General features: G+C 36.5%; 1 protein-coding gene across 1 annotated transcript in view; it reads right to left on the bottom strand.

The window, feature by feature from the left end:
• Window positions 1-14,064, bottom strand: part of Cntn6 (contactin 6) — a 384,479-nt gene that overhangs the window by 223,864 nt on the left and 146,551 nt on the right. Inside the window, 1 exon segment of the mRNA XM_008822699.2 lies at window positions 9,484-9,659. Within this exon segment, the coding sequence (XP_008820921.2) occupies window positions 9,484-9,659 (176 nt within the window).

Here is a 14,064-nt window from a genome sequence, read left to right as displayed (position 1 = left end):
TAATACACAGTGGGAGGTGTATATGTGAGAAATTTAGGGTCTGGTGCAGTTTTGGTGACCTTGGTCAAGAAGCATAGTTGCATCTCCTTGAATTTCTACATCTGTAAAATATGGTTCTGAATAGCTTACATGTTTAGATTAAAGATGAATGGCATGAGAGGTGTGAAACCTTTGCATTCCTCTGGAAAAAATCACGATGATTGTAAATGTCTACTTGTTTATAGTGTTTTAAAATGAATTGTTACTACATGTTAACCTTGAAGAATTCAAATCAATACTGTGATATGATGCAGAATTCTGTATCCTCCCCACACAAGTTAAATGAACTGGGGTTTGGAATACCACTAAATATGTACACAGTGGTTTTAATACCATTAGTAGTCTTAGTTTGTCAGGCTAACTTATCTAAGGAAAATATGTGACACTTTAATTGCTTTTCAGGACCAACTTCAAAATGGTGAACTTTGATAACATGTTTCCATTGTTCTTAGAATAAATAATGAATTATAAATCATGGCCCATTAGCAGTGCACAGCCAGGCTGGTGCCCGACTTTCCATATTCATCTCACAGCAGACTGTCAGCTGGCTTTGTCCTCTACTTGCATGTATTGAATATCTGGTCCTTCAATCAGCCTTATATAAAGTAGTCAGTGATGGCTCCCTCATTTTACATGTGAATTAACACTTGTGTAGAATGACCCATTGGGTAAGGAACATTCTTCCAAAGCAGACATCTTGCCTCTGTCTGTAGCACTGTCCTTCAATGAATGTGTCCATGTTTCCTCACAATCTCATGGTATCATTCAACGATTCCATTGCATACAGAGGAAAAAATTCTTTTTTCAGGATCAACCTGAACAGCATATATTTATTTAAAAAAAAATATTTGGCTTTGAAATGCATTTAATGTATTTTTACTGAATTTTTGTGCATTTCATATAATACATCTTAATCATATTTAGGCCCCTTCCCCTACCTGCACCTTCATAACTGACCCACTGGATTTCATGCTTTCTGTCACATATGTTAAAGCCTATCTAGCCAAGTTTGTGTACCTCAATGTCTCTCAGTGTGAGTTCATCCACTGGAGCCTGTTCAGCCTGTCTAGCATCACTCCCTTAAAGAAGATCAGCTCACCCTCACCCTGAAGTGGTCAGCTTCCAATAGTTCTTTGGCTCAGATTTGGGCCTCCTGCCCATTTCCTTAGTTCTATGTTGGGATTTCTATTTTTTTTTTTTTTTCTGATTGTGTTTGCATGAGTCTTGTGCATACTATCCCCACTGCTGTAAGTTCATATTAGCAAGTTCCCAGATGTCCAGAAGACTGTTTCCATATGGTAATGTACCACCCCAGGCTCTTACAGTCTTTTCCCCCTTTCTTAATGATCCCTGAGCTTTGGGTGGGTGTACTTTAATATACGGGTCCCATCCAGGGACTCACATGCTTCAATCTCTTATTCTCTACACTTTGATCAGTAGTGGCCTTCTGTGTTCTTTGCTCTCTGTTGCATGAGGAAGAGCTCGCTGGTGAGAACTGAGAGATGCGTTAGTATCCCTCTACCTCCTAGTTATGCTCTGGGGACTTTAGGTGTAGAGGTTCCACTGTAGATGTGTCACTTAGGGATGGGCATCTGACAAGTATTTCTTAATGCCAGCCTTCTGTATTCTTCTTCTTATGCTCAGCCTGTGTATTGTACCTCTCCTTTTCAGTAACACATGGTCTTGCTCACATTTCTCCATGATTTGTGTAGTCTCTTGAACCTGAATGTGGTAGTTTATCTAGTTTCTGCCTGGAATACAAACAACTTGCATCCAGTGTTCAAAGCAAACCCCGTTTCCTTTGGATGACATTCATTTTTCATTCTTCAACCTGGACAGATTTAACTAAGTCCCTGCTCAGGGCACTGCTCTTCTAGGATTAAATACACCTCTTATTTTATTTATTAAATACACCTCTTATTTTTAATAAAAAAGTAAAATTTTAAATTACATGTGTGTGTGTGTGTATGTGTGTGTGTGTGTGTGTTTGTGTGTGTAGTGGGTATGTGTACATCTGAGTGCCTGGACCCACGAAGGACAAAGATGTCAGATCCCCTTGGAGCTTCAGTTACAGGTGGTTGTGAGCTGCCTAGTGTGGTGTTGGAAATGGAACAAGAGCCGTAAACATCCTTACGGCGGAACCATCTCTCTAGCCTGACCTTTTATTACTTTTTGAGGCAATGCAGAAAAATGATAGGAAGAAGGAACTCATATTTCATTACCTGGTTAAGTTATTCATTATTTGTGTGATTTCAGCAAAATAGTTTATTTTGCCTACCTAAAAGAAGAACTTTGATGATATCAGAAGGTTTATCATAAGCCACAACATGGTTAATTTACATAAAACTTTTATCGAATGTCTACTATGCGTTGTCAATTTCTTTTATTTTTTTTGTTTAAAGACTACTTTAGGGCTCATTTGTTTGCTCTGTTAAAACAGTAAGCAGCTGCCCAGATTAAAGGCCATTTAATGTTTAGAACCTGTCACCATGCTTAATATATGTAAATCAGATTTGTTGGTGTGGTTGGTGGATGAGTCAAGGTATAGTCATTTAGAAACCTTGAGTCTGGCTAGCTGTCATTCATTCTTCATTAATAGAAGTAATTTATTTGATATATCATTTGATTAAATATTAAATATCACAGAATCAAATGGTCTTATCCAGTCCTGTGCTAAGACTCGATAGGCCTTAATACATATGACAGAATGCATAAGTATGGTGGGGACTATGCAGCAGGTACAGATAGGGGAATGGATCTAAATATTATTAAGATATATTGTATAAAGTGCACAAAAATTCAATAAAATTATATATTGTAAAAAATAATAGGGGCTGGAAAAATGGCTCAGCGGTTAAGAGCACTGACTGCTTTTGCAGAGGACCCGGGTTTGATTCCCAGCACTCACATGGTAGCTACGAAATGTCCTTAAAACCAGTTCCAATGGAATCTGAAGCCCTCTTCTGACCTCCACGGCACTGCACGACACAGGTGTACTCATATACATGCATGCTAAATTACAGTCATGCACATAAAATATAAATAATAAATAAAATATTTTTAATTAATAGATGAAAATAAATCTTTTAAAAGAAAAAAGTTTAATTCACTACTGACTTTATCATTAATGTTTGTTTTCAATATCAGAGTTCTGTTTTATAAAAGCCCCCATGACACAGCTTCGTAAAATTGCAGGTTTCTTTCCAAACACCTATGTCATTTTCTCAAGGATGATGGTTTAAAAGACAGACAAGAACAATGTTCTCATAGGAGTACAGAGTGAAAGAAAGAAGTCTGCATTCAAACTTTGCCACAAAGTCCTTGAGAAATCAAAGAAAATTCAAGGTAGCTACCAGTGATTTAAAAATTCAACCCGTTTTTACCACTCAAGGATGGAAATGTAAGAAAAGGTTGAGTGCTTTAATTTCTTTCTTTGTCTCATTTTGTTTTCCTAGACACACGCTGAATTTACTTTACAGCTGAGCTTGGGTGAGGAAGAACAGAGAATTTCAGTTAGAATCTAAGTATATGCACAGGAAGACAGAATCGTGCTGAAGATCAGGTTCAAGGACTTTTGTAAACAGATAATTCAAATCATGGCTTAAAAAAAAAAGAGGGAAGTGATTGACTTGTTCGTATTACATAGCTAGTTACAGGTATATTTGATTTAGGATGATTTTTTAAAGAGGTTTGTTTTAAGACCTGGACTACATTTCAGGAAGGTTTCATGGTGAGATAAATCATGTAAAGGCAGAGCATTAGAGGAAGCATCTAAAATAAACTCAGTGTATGCCATGGGGCTGCCAATCAGCAGGGTAAAAATTATGGTCAAAATAAAGACACAATTCTCACCTCAAAGGGGATAAAGAGTTCATTCTTTAGCCAGCACTGAGTGACTATGACTCAGGGAACAGATTTAGGTTTTCCCAAATTCTGTGTTCCAGCACAGTAAGAGTTTGATAAAATTCTTATAGTAATATAACAAACAAAGAAAGTCATAAATCAAGACACTTTGTCCAAATGCATTGGTGTTAACAAAAATATGTGGGTTATAGAAAAAAAATAGGGGAAAATCTCAGCGATTGACCTCAGATGTTATCTGATAAAACTCTTAGACTTATGGTTGGTGGAAATGTATTTTGTTAGGGTAATACATTCCAAAGGATTTTATGTTAAGTCACAGGACCTTAGGTCAGACACAGAGGTGTCCAAGGGATGGCTATTTAGGGGGACTAAAGATAGTCCAATACAGTGATCAGGCTCTATTTGCAACTTTGCAACCTCTCTACAACCATTGACGCCTTAATTAGTAAAATGTTCCCTGTAAGGTACTGCTTCTTTCTGGCAACTTTAATTCACATTTTAAACAAAAGCCACCAATTACCTAGTAGACTATACCTGCAAAGTCTCTTCCATTGACAAGTTGGGTTCTGAAATGGTGTTCATAAGGCTATTTTCTCTAAAGGCCAGAACAAAACTACACAACAGATTGCAAAAGACAGTAAACAGGAGAGGTGAAATATTTTTTGTTTTGATGTTTAGTCTCGTTTTAATTTATTAAATGTTGTACGAGTAAGGCTTCTAACAATTTTTCTCTCTGTAAGCAGACCTTAAGTCTTATTTTAAAGTGTCTGCCTTTCTTTGGATTCCTTAAAAACGTGAGAGGCATAGATTCCTATGTATAAGCTTATTGAGAGACTGCTCTCCAAAACACGAGCAGGGCAGTATAGAGCAAGGGGAGGTGACTCAGCTACCACCTAGGTTCATTTTGATCTCCTGGGAGAAATCTGAGGATTAAAAGCAGAGAAGGGGCAGCTGCAGGTATCCGTAGCTGGAAAAGGATGCACCGCTCATGAAGGGAGATTTGTACCAGGCACTCACTACTAAAGTCCAAGTTTATCATGCAAGTATTGTGATAAGAGCAAGTATTGTTACCTTACTTAGAAAAAAAAGGTCAAAGTTTGCAACTGAAATGAAGAAAGGAAATTTCTGTGGCTTGTGTGGGCAGCATCTGTTCTAATTTCAGCAGTATTAGTTTTAGAAAGTGAACTCTGTTGTATAACTATACTGATATTAAAATTTGTTGACTAACAATATTCCTTAAGAAAGCCATAATCTGTGGGCCTTAGGCCTCTAATCTATAAAATGGGTATGACAAAGTACCTGACTCTATGATTCCTGGCCAGTTCAACAGAGGAATTATGTATACAAATTTGAAAGCAAGGTAGAAAGAGAGAACTAGAAAGTAAGAATCTACTGCTAAAGACAACACCTGCTGTGGGTGCAGTACATGGAGACTCTAGGTAGAATTGCACAAGAATCCTTCTCCTTGCTGGCTACCCTGCAGAGTGTCTGATTTGCTAAGCAGGCTGTTGGGGGGAAATGTTTATCAACAATTGTACCCAGCAGTGGATTCTGTGTGCAACACTACTGACTGGGCAGACAACATGTGCACATTTGTAGAATAATAGAAGGTCTGTTATGACGTCAATAACCACTTTCTAATTGAAGTAGAGGCCTCATTCACTGAAGGGAATTCACATTTGCTACTGTAAACCCAGTAGATGCCAGTGGCCAGTGAGATCATAGGCAATGGTGGGGAAGATACTGCTGTTGTTTTGCTCAGTGAACATGGTGTGTTGGTCAAATGTATTTCTAATTAATTAATTTGAGGCTACAGATTAGTATGTCTTTCAGCTTTGTTCAGAGAACCTTCTTTTTTTTGCAGTGGGAATCAATAATGGAAGAGACTCATAGTTGGTCAAAATGTCAAAAATAAGTGACTGATGAATGTTCAGCTATAAATGGGATATCTCCAAGGTTCAGGGGACATCACAGGAATGCTGTCCAAAAGGAGGTAAGAGCCAGAGGAAGAGGCTGAAATTTGTGGAATGCTATCTTCTGGGCATGGCATGGCTAGTACATTCTTAAACTCTTATCAGCTGGGATTACCTACACAAGGCCTGCACAACACTGGGCTCTTCAGCATTTTGTTGAAGAGCCAGGAGTTCCTGAATACCCATGCTCTTTGAGGACTTGAAGGCAGTTGATGGTTGATGGAGGAGGGACAATATTTCAGTGATGTAGCTACTTGTAAGTTTCCCATAGTTCTGTTCATAAGCTCTCATCTGTGTTCTTGTAGGCAACCCTAGTGTGCCACTTTGTGTCATAAAAAAAGATTCATTAGTAGATGGGGGATCAGTTCACATTGAAAGAGGATCAATGGATATAGAAGGGGAGCAAAATAAAGGGGTGAGGAAGCAAATATCACAATGCATTATATAGATATATGTGTGTGTAAATTTCATAATGAAAACCATTATATATATAATTAAGGTAGAAACTTGAAAAGAGGAGACATAAGGAGAAAATTTTAGATATAACCTAGAAGAGTTTTCCTTGTGAAGCAGTAACAGAAATATGATATGTATAATTAATTTATTATCATTCTAACTTTTCAAACATGCACATTTCTTAAGAGTCCACATGAATGGGAGACTTCACATTTGTTATTCCAGTTAATCCATGCCATTGGCTTATGTGAGGTACGCTGCTGTGATTTTCATTCTCTAAGTTTCTCAACAGAGCTTTATTGTTTTAAGAAGCAATCTAATTTCATTCTGTTGGATATCTGCTAGAGATACAATTTGAATTCAGGTCTGTTTATATTAAATATCCAGTATTTAGCCCTTGATGGTGTTCTATCAAAGAACTTTTCAGCAAAAAAAAAAAAAAGACAAAAAACAAAACAAAACAAAAACACTTGTTAATTTAAGGAGATGGTGAAGCATTCAAGGATAAAGACATCAGTCATGAACTTGAGGTGTTTTCCATTTCCTTGACATGTACTCAGATGCGTTTTGTGTGTGTGTGTGTGTGTGTGCTATACTCTGGCAGATCTCTCCTTGGATGCAACAGAAAACATTTCAGGCATGACATAACTATTTCATTCTGTACACAAAAGATAAAATGCTATACAATTCTTTATTCTCAAATGTCAGTCTTAAAAGTCTAAGATCATTTACTTTGCAGAACAAGGCCAATTAGCAATTACAGTTCATTATAATTTCTGCATGAATGTAATGGAGATGTTTTTATGATCTATAGTCATTTATCCTTATTATTCATTTATTTTTTAGTTTTTTTGTATGTGTGTGGTGTTCATGTGTGTGCACATATATGTAATAGTCAGAGATCAGTTTTACATGTTTTTCTCAACTATTTTCCACCTGAGACAAGTTCTCTCACAGAGCATGGCATTGACAATTGGGGTAGATTTACTAGCCAGTGAGCCTTTAGGATCCTTTTGTTTCTACCTCCTCAATCCTGAGGTTACAGATGTGTCAGCACACCCAGCTTTTTTTACATGGATACTTGAGATCAAAGGCAGAGGTTCAAAAGCTAGTATAGTGAGCAGTTTACTGGCTGAGCCGTTTCCCAGGCCTTCAACAGCCATTCATCTTTAGACCCAAAAGAAAAATACTGAAGAGATATGATGAAGGATTTGATTTATCTTATTCTTGCGAGTAAAGTGATATAATTACTTCTTAATTTAATTATTATTCTTTTGGGGAAAAGGAAAAAAAGGTTTTTTTTATTAGAGAAAGTTCTATCTGCAAGTATTTCTTTAAAACAAAATATGAGTAAGTTAAAATGATATGAAGAATTAAAAGTATTCTTTTAAAGCATGGAACTATTTAAGACCAAAAATATACAGCTAAATAAAGCATAGTGCCATAATTTTATAGGTATTCAGGATTTAATCAGTTTGTTTAGTTGCTTGCTTGCTTTTGAGACAATTTCTGCATTTAAGTAATGGAATTACAAGCATACACCCTTAAGTCAGGTCCCATTATTACTATTATTTTTAATATTTTAATATTATTTTCATTTTTCATGTGTATGAGTGTTTTTTTCCTGCATGTAGTAAGTGTAAGTGTATCCATTTCATTCAGTGCTCACACTGGTCAGAAGAAGGAATCAGATCCCCTGGTACTGGAGTTACGGATGATTGTCGGTGCTGGGAACCAAACCTGAGTCCTTTGCAAGAGTAACCAGGGCTCTTAACTGCTGAGTCATCTCTCCCGCTACTCAGGTCCAGTTATTTTATAGAGTAGATAGAATCCATAACTCAACAGAAACTCATTACAAACAAATTACAAATTATTACAAATAAATATCATATGATGTATGGTATTTCCTTTGGAATTTGTCATGTGTAATTGTAATCTGATTCCAGCTTCTAGGAATAATGCCTTTCCAAACCGAATGTTCTGAAATAATCATTCAGTCTCTTTAAACAGGTGCCTATTTCTGTAAATACAGGTGTCTCCGAATCTTCCTCCTTACTATGTTTCCAAATAGTGTTCTTCGATGAAATGCAGAAAGAAATTGTTTTCATTGTTGAGTATATGCATACGTATATCTATCTGTACATAAAATAAAGAAATAAAGACTGTGCTCCAAATATTCAACATCACCATCACTGTGTTAAGCCATGGGGTATTTGGTGCATAACAGACTATGGAACATGAGAACTGCAATGAGAAACAGACTTGATTATTAATTCATATATCTGCCACTAACTACACTGATTCTACAGGGTGGGCTCAGGGCACATATTCTTAATAAAATCTTTAAATTTGGTTTTTCAAAAGTACAGACAGCATAGACATTTCCATGAGTCCCCAAAGAGGAGCAGCTAACATTTGGGCCACCCAATATATCCTCCAGAGTGCAGGGAGTACTACAAAGGGAGAAATGCAAGCCTTCCACTTGGTCCACATCGAGAGATATAATTATTCTCAAACAAGGCTTTCACTGCATCCAACATGAAGCATTTTACTCCCTGGAAACACTATATAACGGATATAAGAAGCAGTCTGTCTATTGTTCATCTGCTAATGTCCCCAAATGTCACCAAGGTAATTACTTGGATGACATTTATGTGATGCAGCTGGACATTGTTACATTTAATATAAAGCCTGCCTTTGGCAACTACTTTATTTCCACCTACATCACACTGTGGGTGTATGATTGCTGTTCCTGGAAGAATACCCGCCTCCCCCAAGTGACACTGCTGCCCTTTGATTTCTTTCCTATGTCTTCATGCTAATACCTCATTCAAAAGAAAAAATATTAAAATGACAGCAATAATACATCATATGCATTTATTTTAGCATTTCTATCTCACTTATGAAATGTTTCTAAAAATAATTCACAAGTATAATTCCACTAATATTTTCTAATTTTGGGGAGGAGGGAGCAGATTTTCATGATGCATTGGTGTCTAGATTGACAAAATGTAGTCAAATTTTTCACATATACCGCATTTAATTTCAAAAAAAACAAATTATTCACACAGTTACCTTTATGCCACATATATATATATATATTCTATTTTTCAAGGCATATTAAATATGGATATTTTTCATCAAAACTTACATGCAAACTGCAGTTTTGCCTTCCTACTCAGAATAGTCCCCAGAGGATTGGTGGCCAGGCACTGGTATGTACCAATGTCATGATCTGTGCGGGGGCTGCTAATGGCCAAACTGCCTCCATCCAACTTGTAGTGATAACTCATGGTGAAATCAATATCTGTTCCATTCTGCTTCCACCTTCAAGGGCAAAAAAAAATCAAATTATATAAAATGACTAGTATTTTTATTAAAGAACTTGCTGTTTTAATTTCTACAAACATGAAACCAAACAGAAAAACGATTATATATGGAGATGAGCTGCCAATTTCACCAAGGATGACTCTATTTCTTTGTGTTTGCTTTGTTTTGTAGTGCTGGGAATAGAATCTAGGACATTCCTGTACTAGGCAAATGGTCTACCACTAGGTGACATCTCCAAACTGAATTTTACTTTTTATTTTGAGACATTGTGTCACTAAATTGCCTTGTCTGGCATGGAACTCACTCATTCACTCAGAAGACTTGACTGGCTTTGAACTTGCAACTCTCCTTCCTCATCCTCCCACTTAGCTGAGAATTCAGTCCTATGCTACGAGATCTGGCAAATGGAACTGTTTTGAGGTTAGTTTTATCAATCTGTAGGTCATTTGGAAGCTCTGAACCCTTCACAAGTTAAAAACATGCACTTAAATGGAACCAGAAAGGCAGCATAACTCTTAAGATTAGAAATAAAAATTCAACATTCATGTCAATTATTTTAACATCCTATTCCTTTAGAACATTTTCAGCTAATGAGTACCATACCTGAATTCCCACAACTGATGTGGCAAAAGTGAATGTCAAAAATGATTTGGAGACAGAAACCCAAGAAAGGTAATATTAACCATGGCACAAAGAATGCCAGCAAGGGTCTGACAATGCCCATTCAACACTGATAGCAAAACTATAACAACCTGACTGTTTCAGAATATGATTGTCTTTGTGAATCTGCTACTTGAAAAATTAATCACGTTGAAAATATTTCAATGGCACTTAGGAATGCCAACCTAAAATTACATGTTAGCAAAACAAATGCAACTTGAGAAGTTTTTATTTTAGGAAGCAAAATGTCTCTGGGATTAGCTGTTAGTCGACAGCCTTTTAGTACATGAATTAACCAGCTAAAGGACAGTAAAGTTTTTGCAAGGAAGTGAAAATTGCTTTAGAAATTCCATCTGGTCATTTCATGATGAAGAACGGATGTTCACCACCTCTAACTACATTCACTTCCCCTATCTGACACCTCCAAACTTCATCAGAATCTCTAAATAATTTAAATTACAAGCATTGGATATTTAATGAGCCATATTCCAAGGCTACAAGCTCTATGTAGTTGTATAAACCATTTAAGAAAATAGATATTAAAAATAGTGAATCATGGAGCTGGAGAAACGGCTCAGTGACTGAGAACACTGGCTCCTTTTGCAGAGAACACAGGTTTAGTTCCTAGCACACAAATGACTGCTAAAAACTGTCTATAACTACAGGGCCTGGGGATCTGACACCGTCTTCTGACCTCCATGAGCACTGTATGACACAGGTGCACTTACACACACACAAGCAATACATGCATAAGCATAAAATAAAAATAACAAACAAAACATTAAACACAATGAATCATAACCAGCACTCGAGGAGGTAGAAGAAAAGGACAACAATAAAACAAAATCTTTCCCTACCATTGTTTGGTTCATGCTGAGGGTCTAGAACAGAAGACAGATTTTATAAGAAAGGCATACACAGTTATATAACATAGCTTTTTACTATCTGAGAGCTTTCAGAACAAAGACTCCTAAACACAGAAACATCTGTGTATTTTAATGCTATGTTTAATTAAGAGTGTATAGTTGTCAGGAAGCATAAAAGGACACAGCAAGTAAGAGTTTATGTTTACAATGGAGGAGAAATTCAGCAGGGACTGACTGTTCCTAGTCTCACTGATGGCTGTATATCTCTGGAAATAAGGAAAAAAGGCACTTCTGAAATGAAGATTTTTATCCTTAGCTTCACAAAAAAAAAAGGAAGTAAAAGGACAAGATGAATACCTTCCTCCTTGTGCTCTTTTTTTTTTTAATTTCCTAGTGTGAGGTAATATGTCCTGAGCCCATGACAGTCTTTCAGAATAGGTAGTGAATTTCTTCATGCTATGGAATATATCAAGGTTTCAAACCATATTTTCAGGGGGGGCACCAACTTTGCTATGATTCTCCCATCATAATGAAGTCATACTGAAAATAATTTGTTAGGCTGGATAATGATAAGAAAAGCTTGACAACTTATGAGATTGTATTGAATGTCATTGATTGTTTTAGAAGCATGGTGAAAGACTCCTTGGGGAGAATCTGACAAATGTCTACCAAGGTAGACAAGAAATGAGAACCCAGGTAAACCCACACTATTAAAGATGGGAAGTGTTGGCTCAAATATCAAATTAATCTGACTCGACTCAGTCCTGTAACTTTAAAATTATTATATCCACCTCCTGTATACTTCAACCTCTCTTTAATAAAATGAAGTTAAAAGACAGCAGTCAAAGAGTTCATCACAGTCGCTTGGATTTTCAACCTTCTTTCAGTACTAGTTTGTACATACTGCTGCTTGTTCTCAAGATTGAAAAAGTAGGAAACTTCTTTCCGCCTGCCTATCTCAAGAGGCCAATACTCCCCCTGCCCACATGGTAATACTGTCTTTCATAATTTGCTTACAGGGCACAGTCTTTGGCCTCCTCGTTCTCTCTAGTTTTCAAAGCAAAGGATATACCATACTTAGTTTGCCAGCTCTCTTTAATTTTGGAATCAATCACCGAAATAACTGCTGTCATCATTACATTCTCCTAATTAAGCTCAGTAATTGTTTTTCAACAGAAATTCAAAGTTGTTGGCTTAGCTGCAGCCAATGAATTTTTCACAGTAGCCCAGTAATCATTCAAATCACTATGGTAAAATGATTATTAAAGTGTGCATATAGATCAGGAGTTCAACCCCTGGTGTTGGCTTTGTCCTAATTAATACATTTAAATCAATGAAGAAATTGTGTTAAAGCATTCAAGTGATTGTCAGGCATACTTTAGTGATAGCATTATTTATCCAAGAGCATTTTCCTATGACAAAAGACATTGAATGTTTTAAAGTGATATGAAGTGATCATTGATTTCTGAGAAATTTGAACTGAAATCTGATGCTTTTAGCCAGTGGAATATCTTTCACAGTTAAGTGTTTGAGCCCTGACGGAACAATATGATCTTTATTTATTTGCTGTCCTTTGAGAATATAAACATTCCTTTATGCATTTGTTGGTGAGAATTCACAAAACTTCTCCCCTGTAAGTGCATGTTAAAGTACTTACTCCTGAGCCCAGCCCTAGATCACTGAAGGAAACACTACAACCAAAGTTCTAAGTCTGTCTAGTGTTTGCAGTACAGCATCATTATGAAGCCATTGTTTCCACTGGAAAAGTCATGTCAACTCTAAAATTCTTGCCCTGTGTTTCCTCAGACAAGTTACTTGCTTTCATCGGAAGATACGTCCATCCATTATAAGCCTTGCATGGTATCCTGCTTGATCTCACAGAGTTATTAAGAGGATGAAATGAGAAAATGTGTGAAAAGAGAATGGGCTCTCCTAAGGTTTTACTGACTTTCTTCATGTCTAGGACAGATAAACACTAATGGACTTTCCTCTGGTGACCAGGTTATGAGAAGATATACTAGAAGCCGTCCATGATAATCATGCATCATTGATTTAAGTATGTGCTCTTTCTATTCCCCAAATAAATTACATGGGTTTAATTCCCTACTATCTGATTTTCCTAGGTGTTCTAGGTATAAGTCCTTTGCAAGGCTTCCTGACTGAACTCTATCAGCACATGTTCTCTGGTCATTGATTGAGTAAAAGTAATCATTCCTAGTTTTTTGACAAGACTTTCATAGTATGTATTTTGTCGATCTTTATTTTGCTACTGTATGCAAATCTTTATTTTGCTACTGTCTTTCATTGAAAGACACTTTACAGAATTGACTCTTAATCTGTTTCTGACGTTTAGCTTTTAAGATTGCTATTTTGTCCCATGTGTTTCCATTTGCTGTACTGAATTTACAAAAAAAGAAAAAGAAAAACACAGCTTAATTCTCTTAAAAGGAGCCAATGTAAGAATAAATTTGATAACACAAACATGTTTAAAACAGAAGACAAAACTTTTAAAGCAATGGTTTCCACTTCAGTTTTATTTCCTTCTAAAACAGTATGCAGGAAAGCTTACTCTCACTCTCTGAAGGGAGTGTTTACCAACAAAGACAAATGAGCATTCCAAGGCTCCTCGCAGAAGGACAGCAAGGTCACTACAAAGAATAACTTAGATCTAAGTGGAGGGTTCCTTTGGACTGTTTTTTCCTGTGCCTAAATAACCCCATATAACACTGGGATCTTTGAAAATAAGGGCTTTTCCTCTGGTTCACATCTTTCCAAATAATCCAAATTTAATATGGTTGTTAGTGGATGTTTAAAATCAACATTACTTGTAGTCATATTAAGACTAAAATTTCACCTTCTATTGGTAGTGCACAGTG

The sequence above is a fragment of the Nannospalax galili genome, unplaced genomic scaffold (genome assembly GCF_000622305.1).
Source record: "Nannospalax galili isolate Female #2095 unplaced genomic scaffold, S.galili_v1.0 scaffold828, whole genome shotgun sequence".
NCBI lineage: Eukaryota > Metazoa > Chordata > Mammalia > Rodentia > Spalacidae > Nannospalax > Nannospalax galili.
The sequence above is the reverse complement of the archived record's forward strand: the minus strand, read 5'-3'. Positions and strand labels throughout refer to the sequence as shown.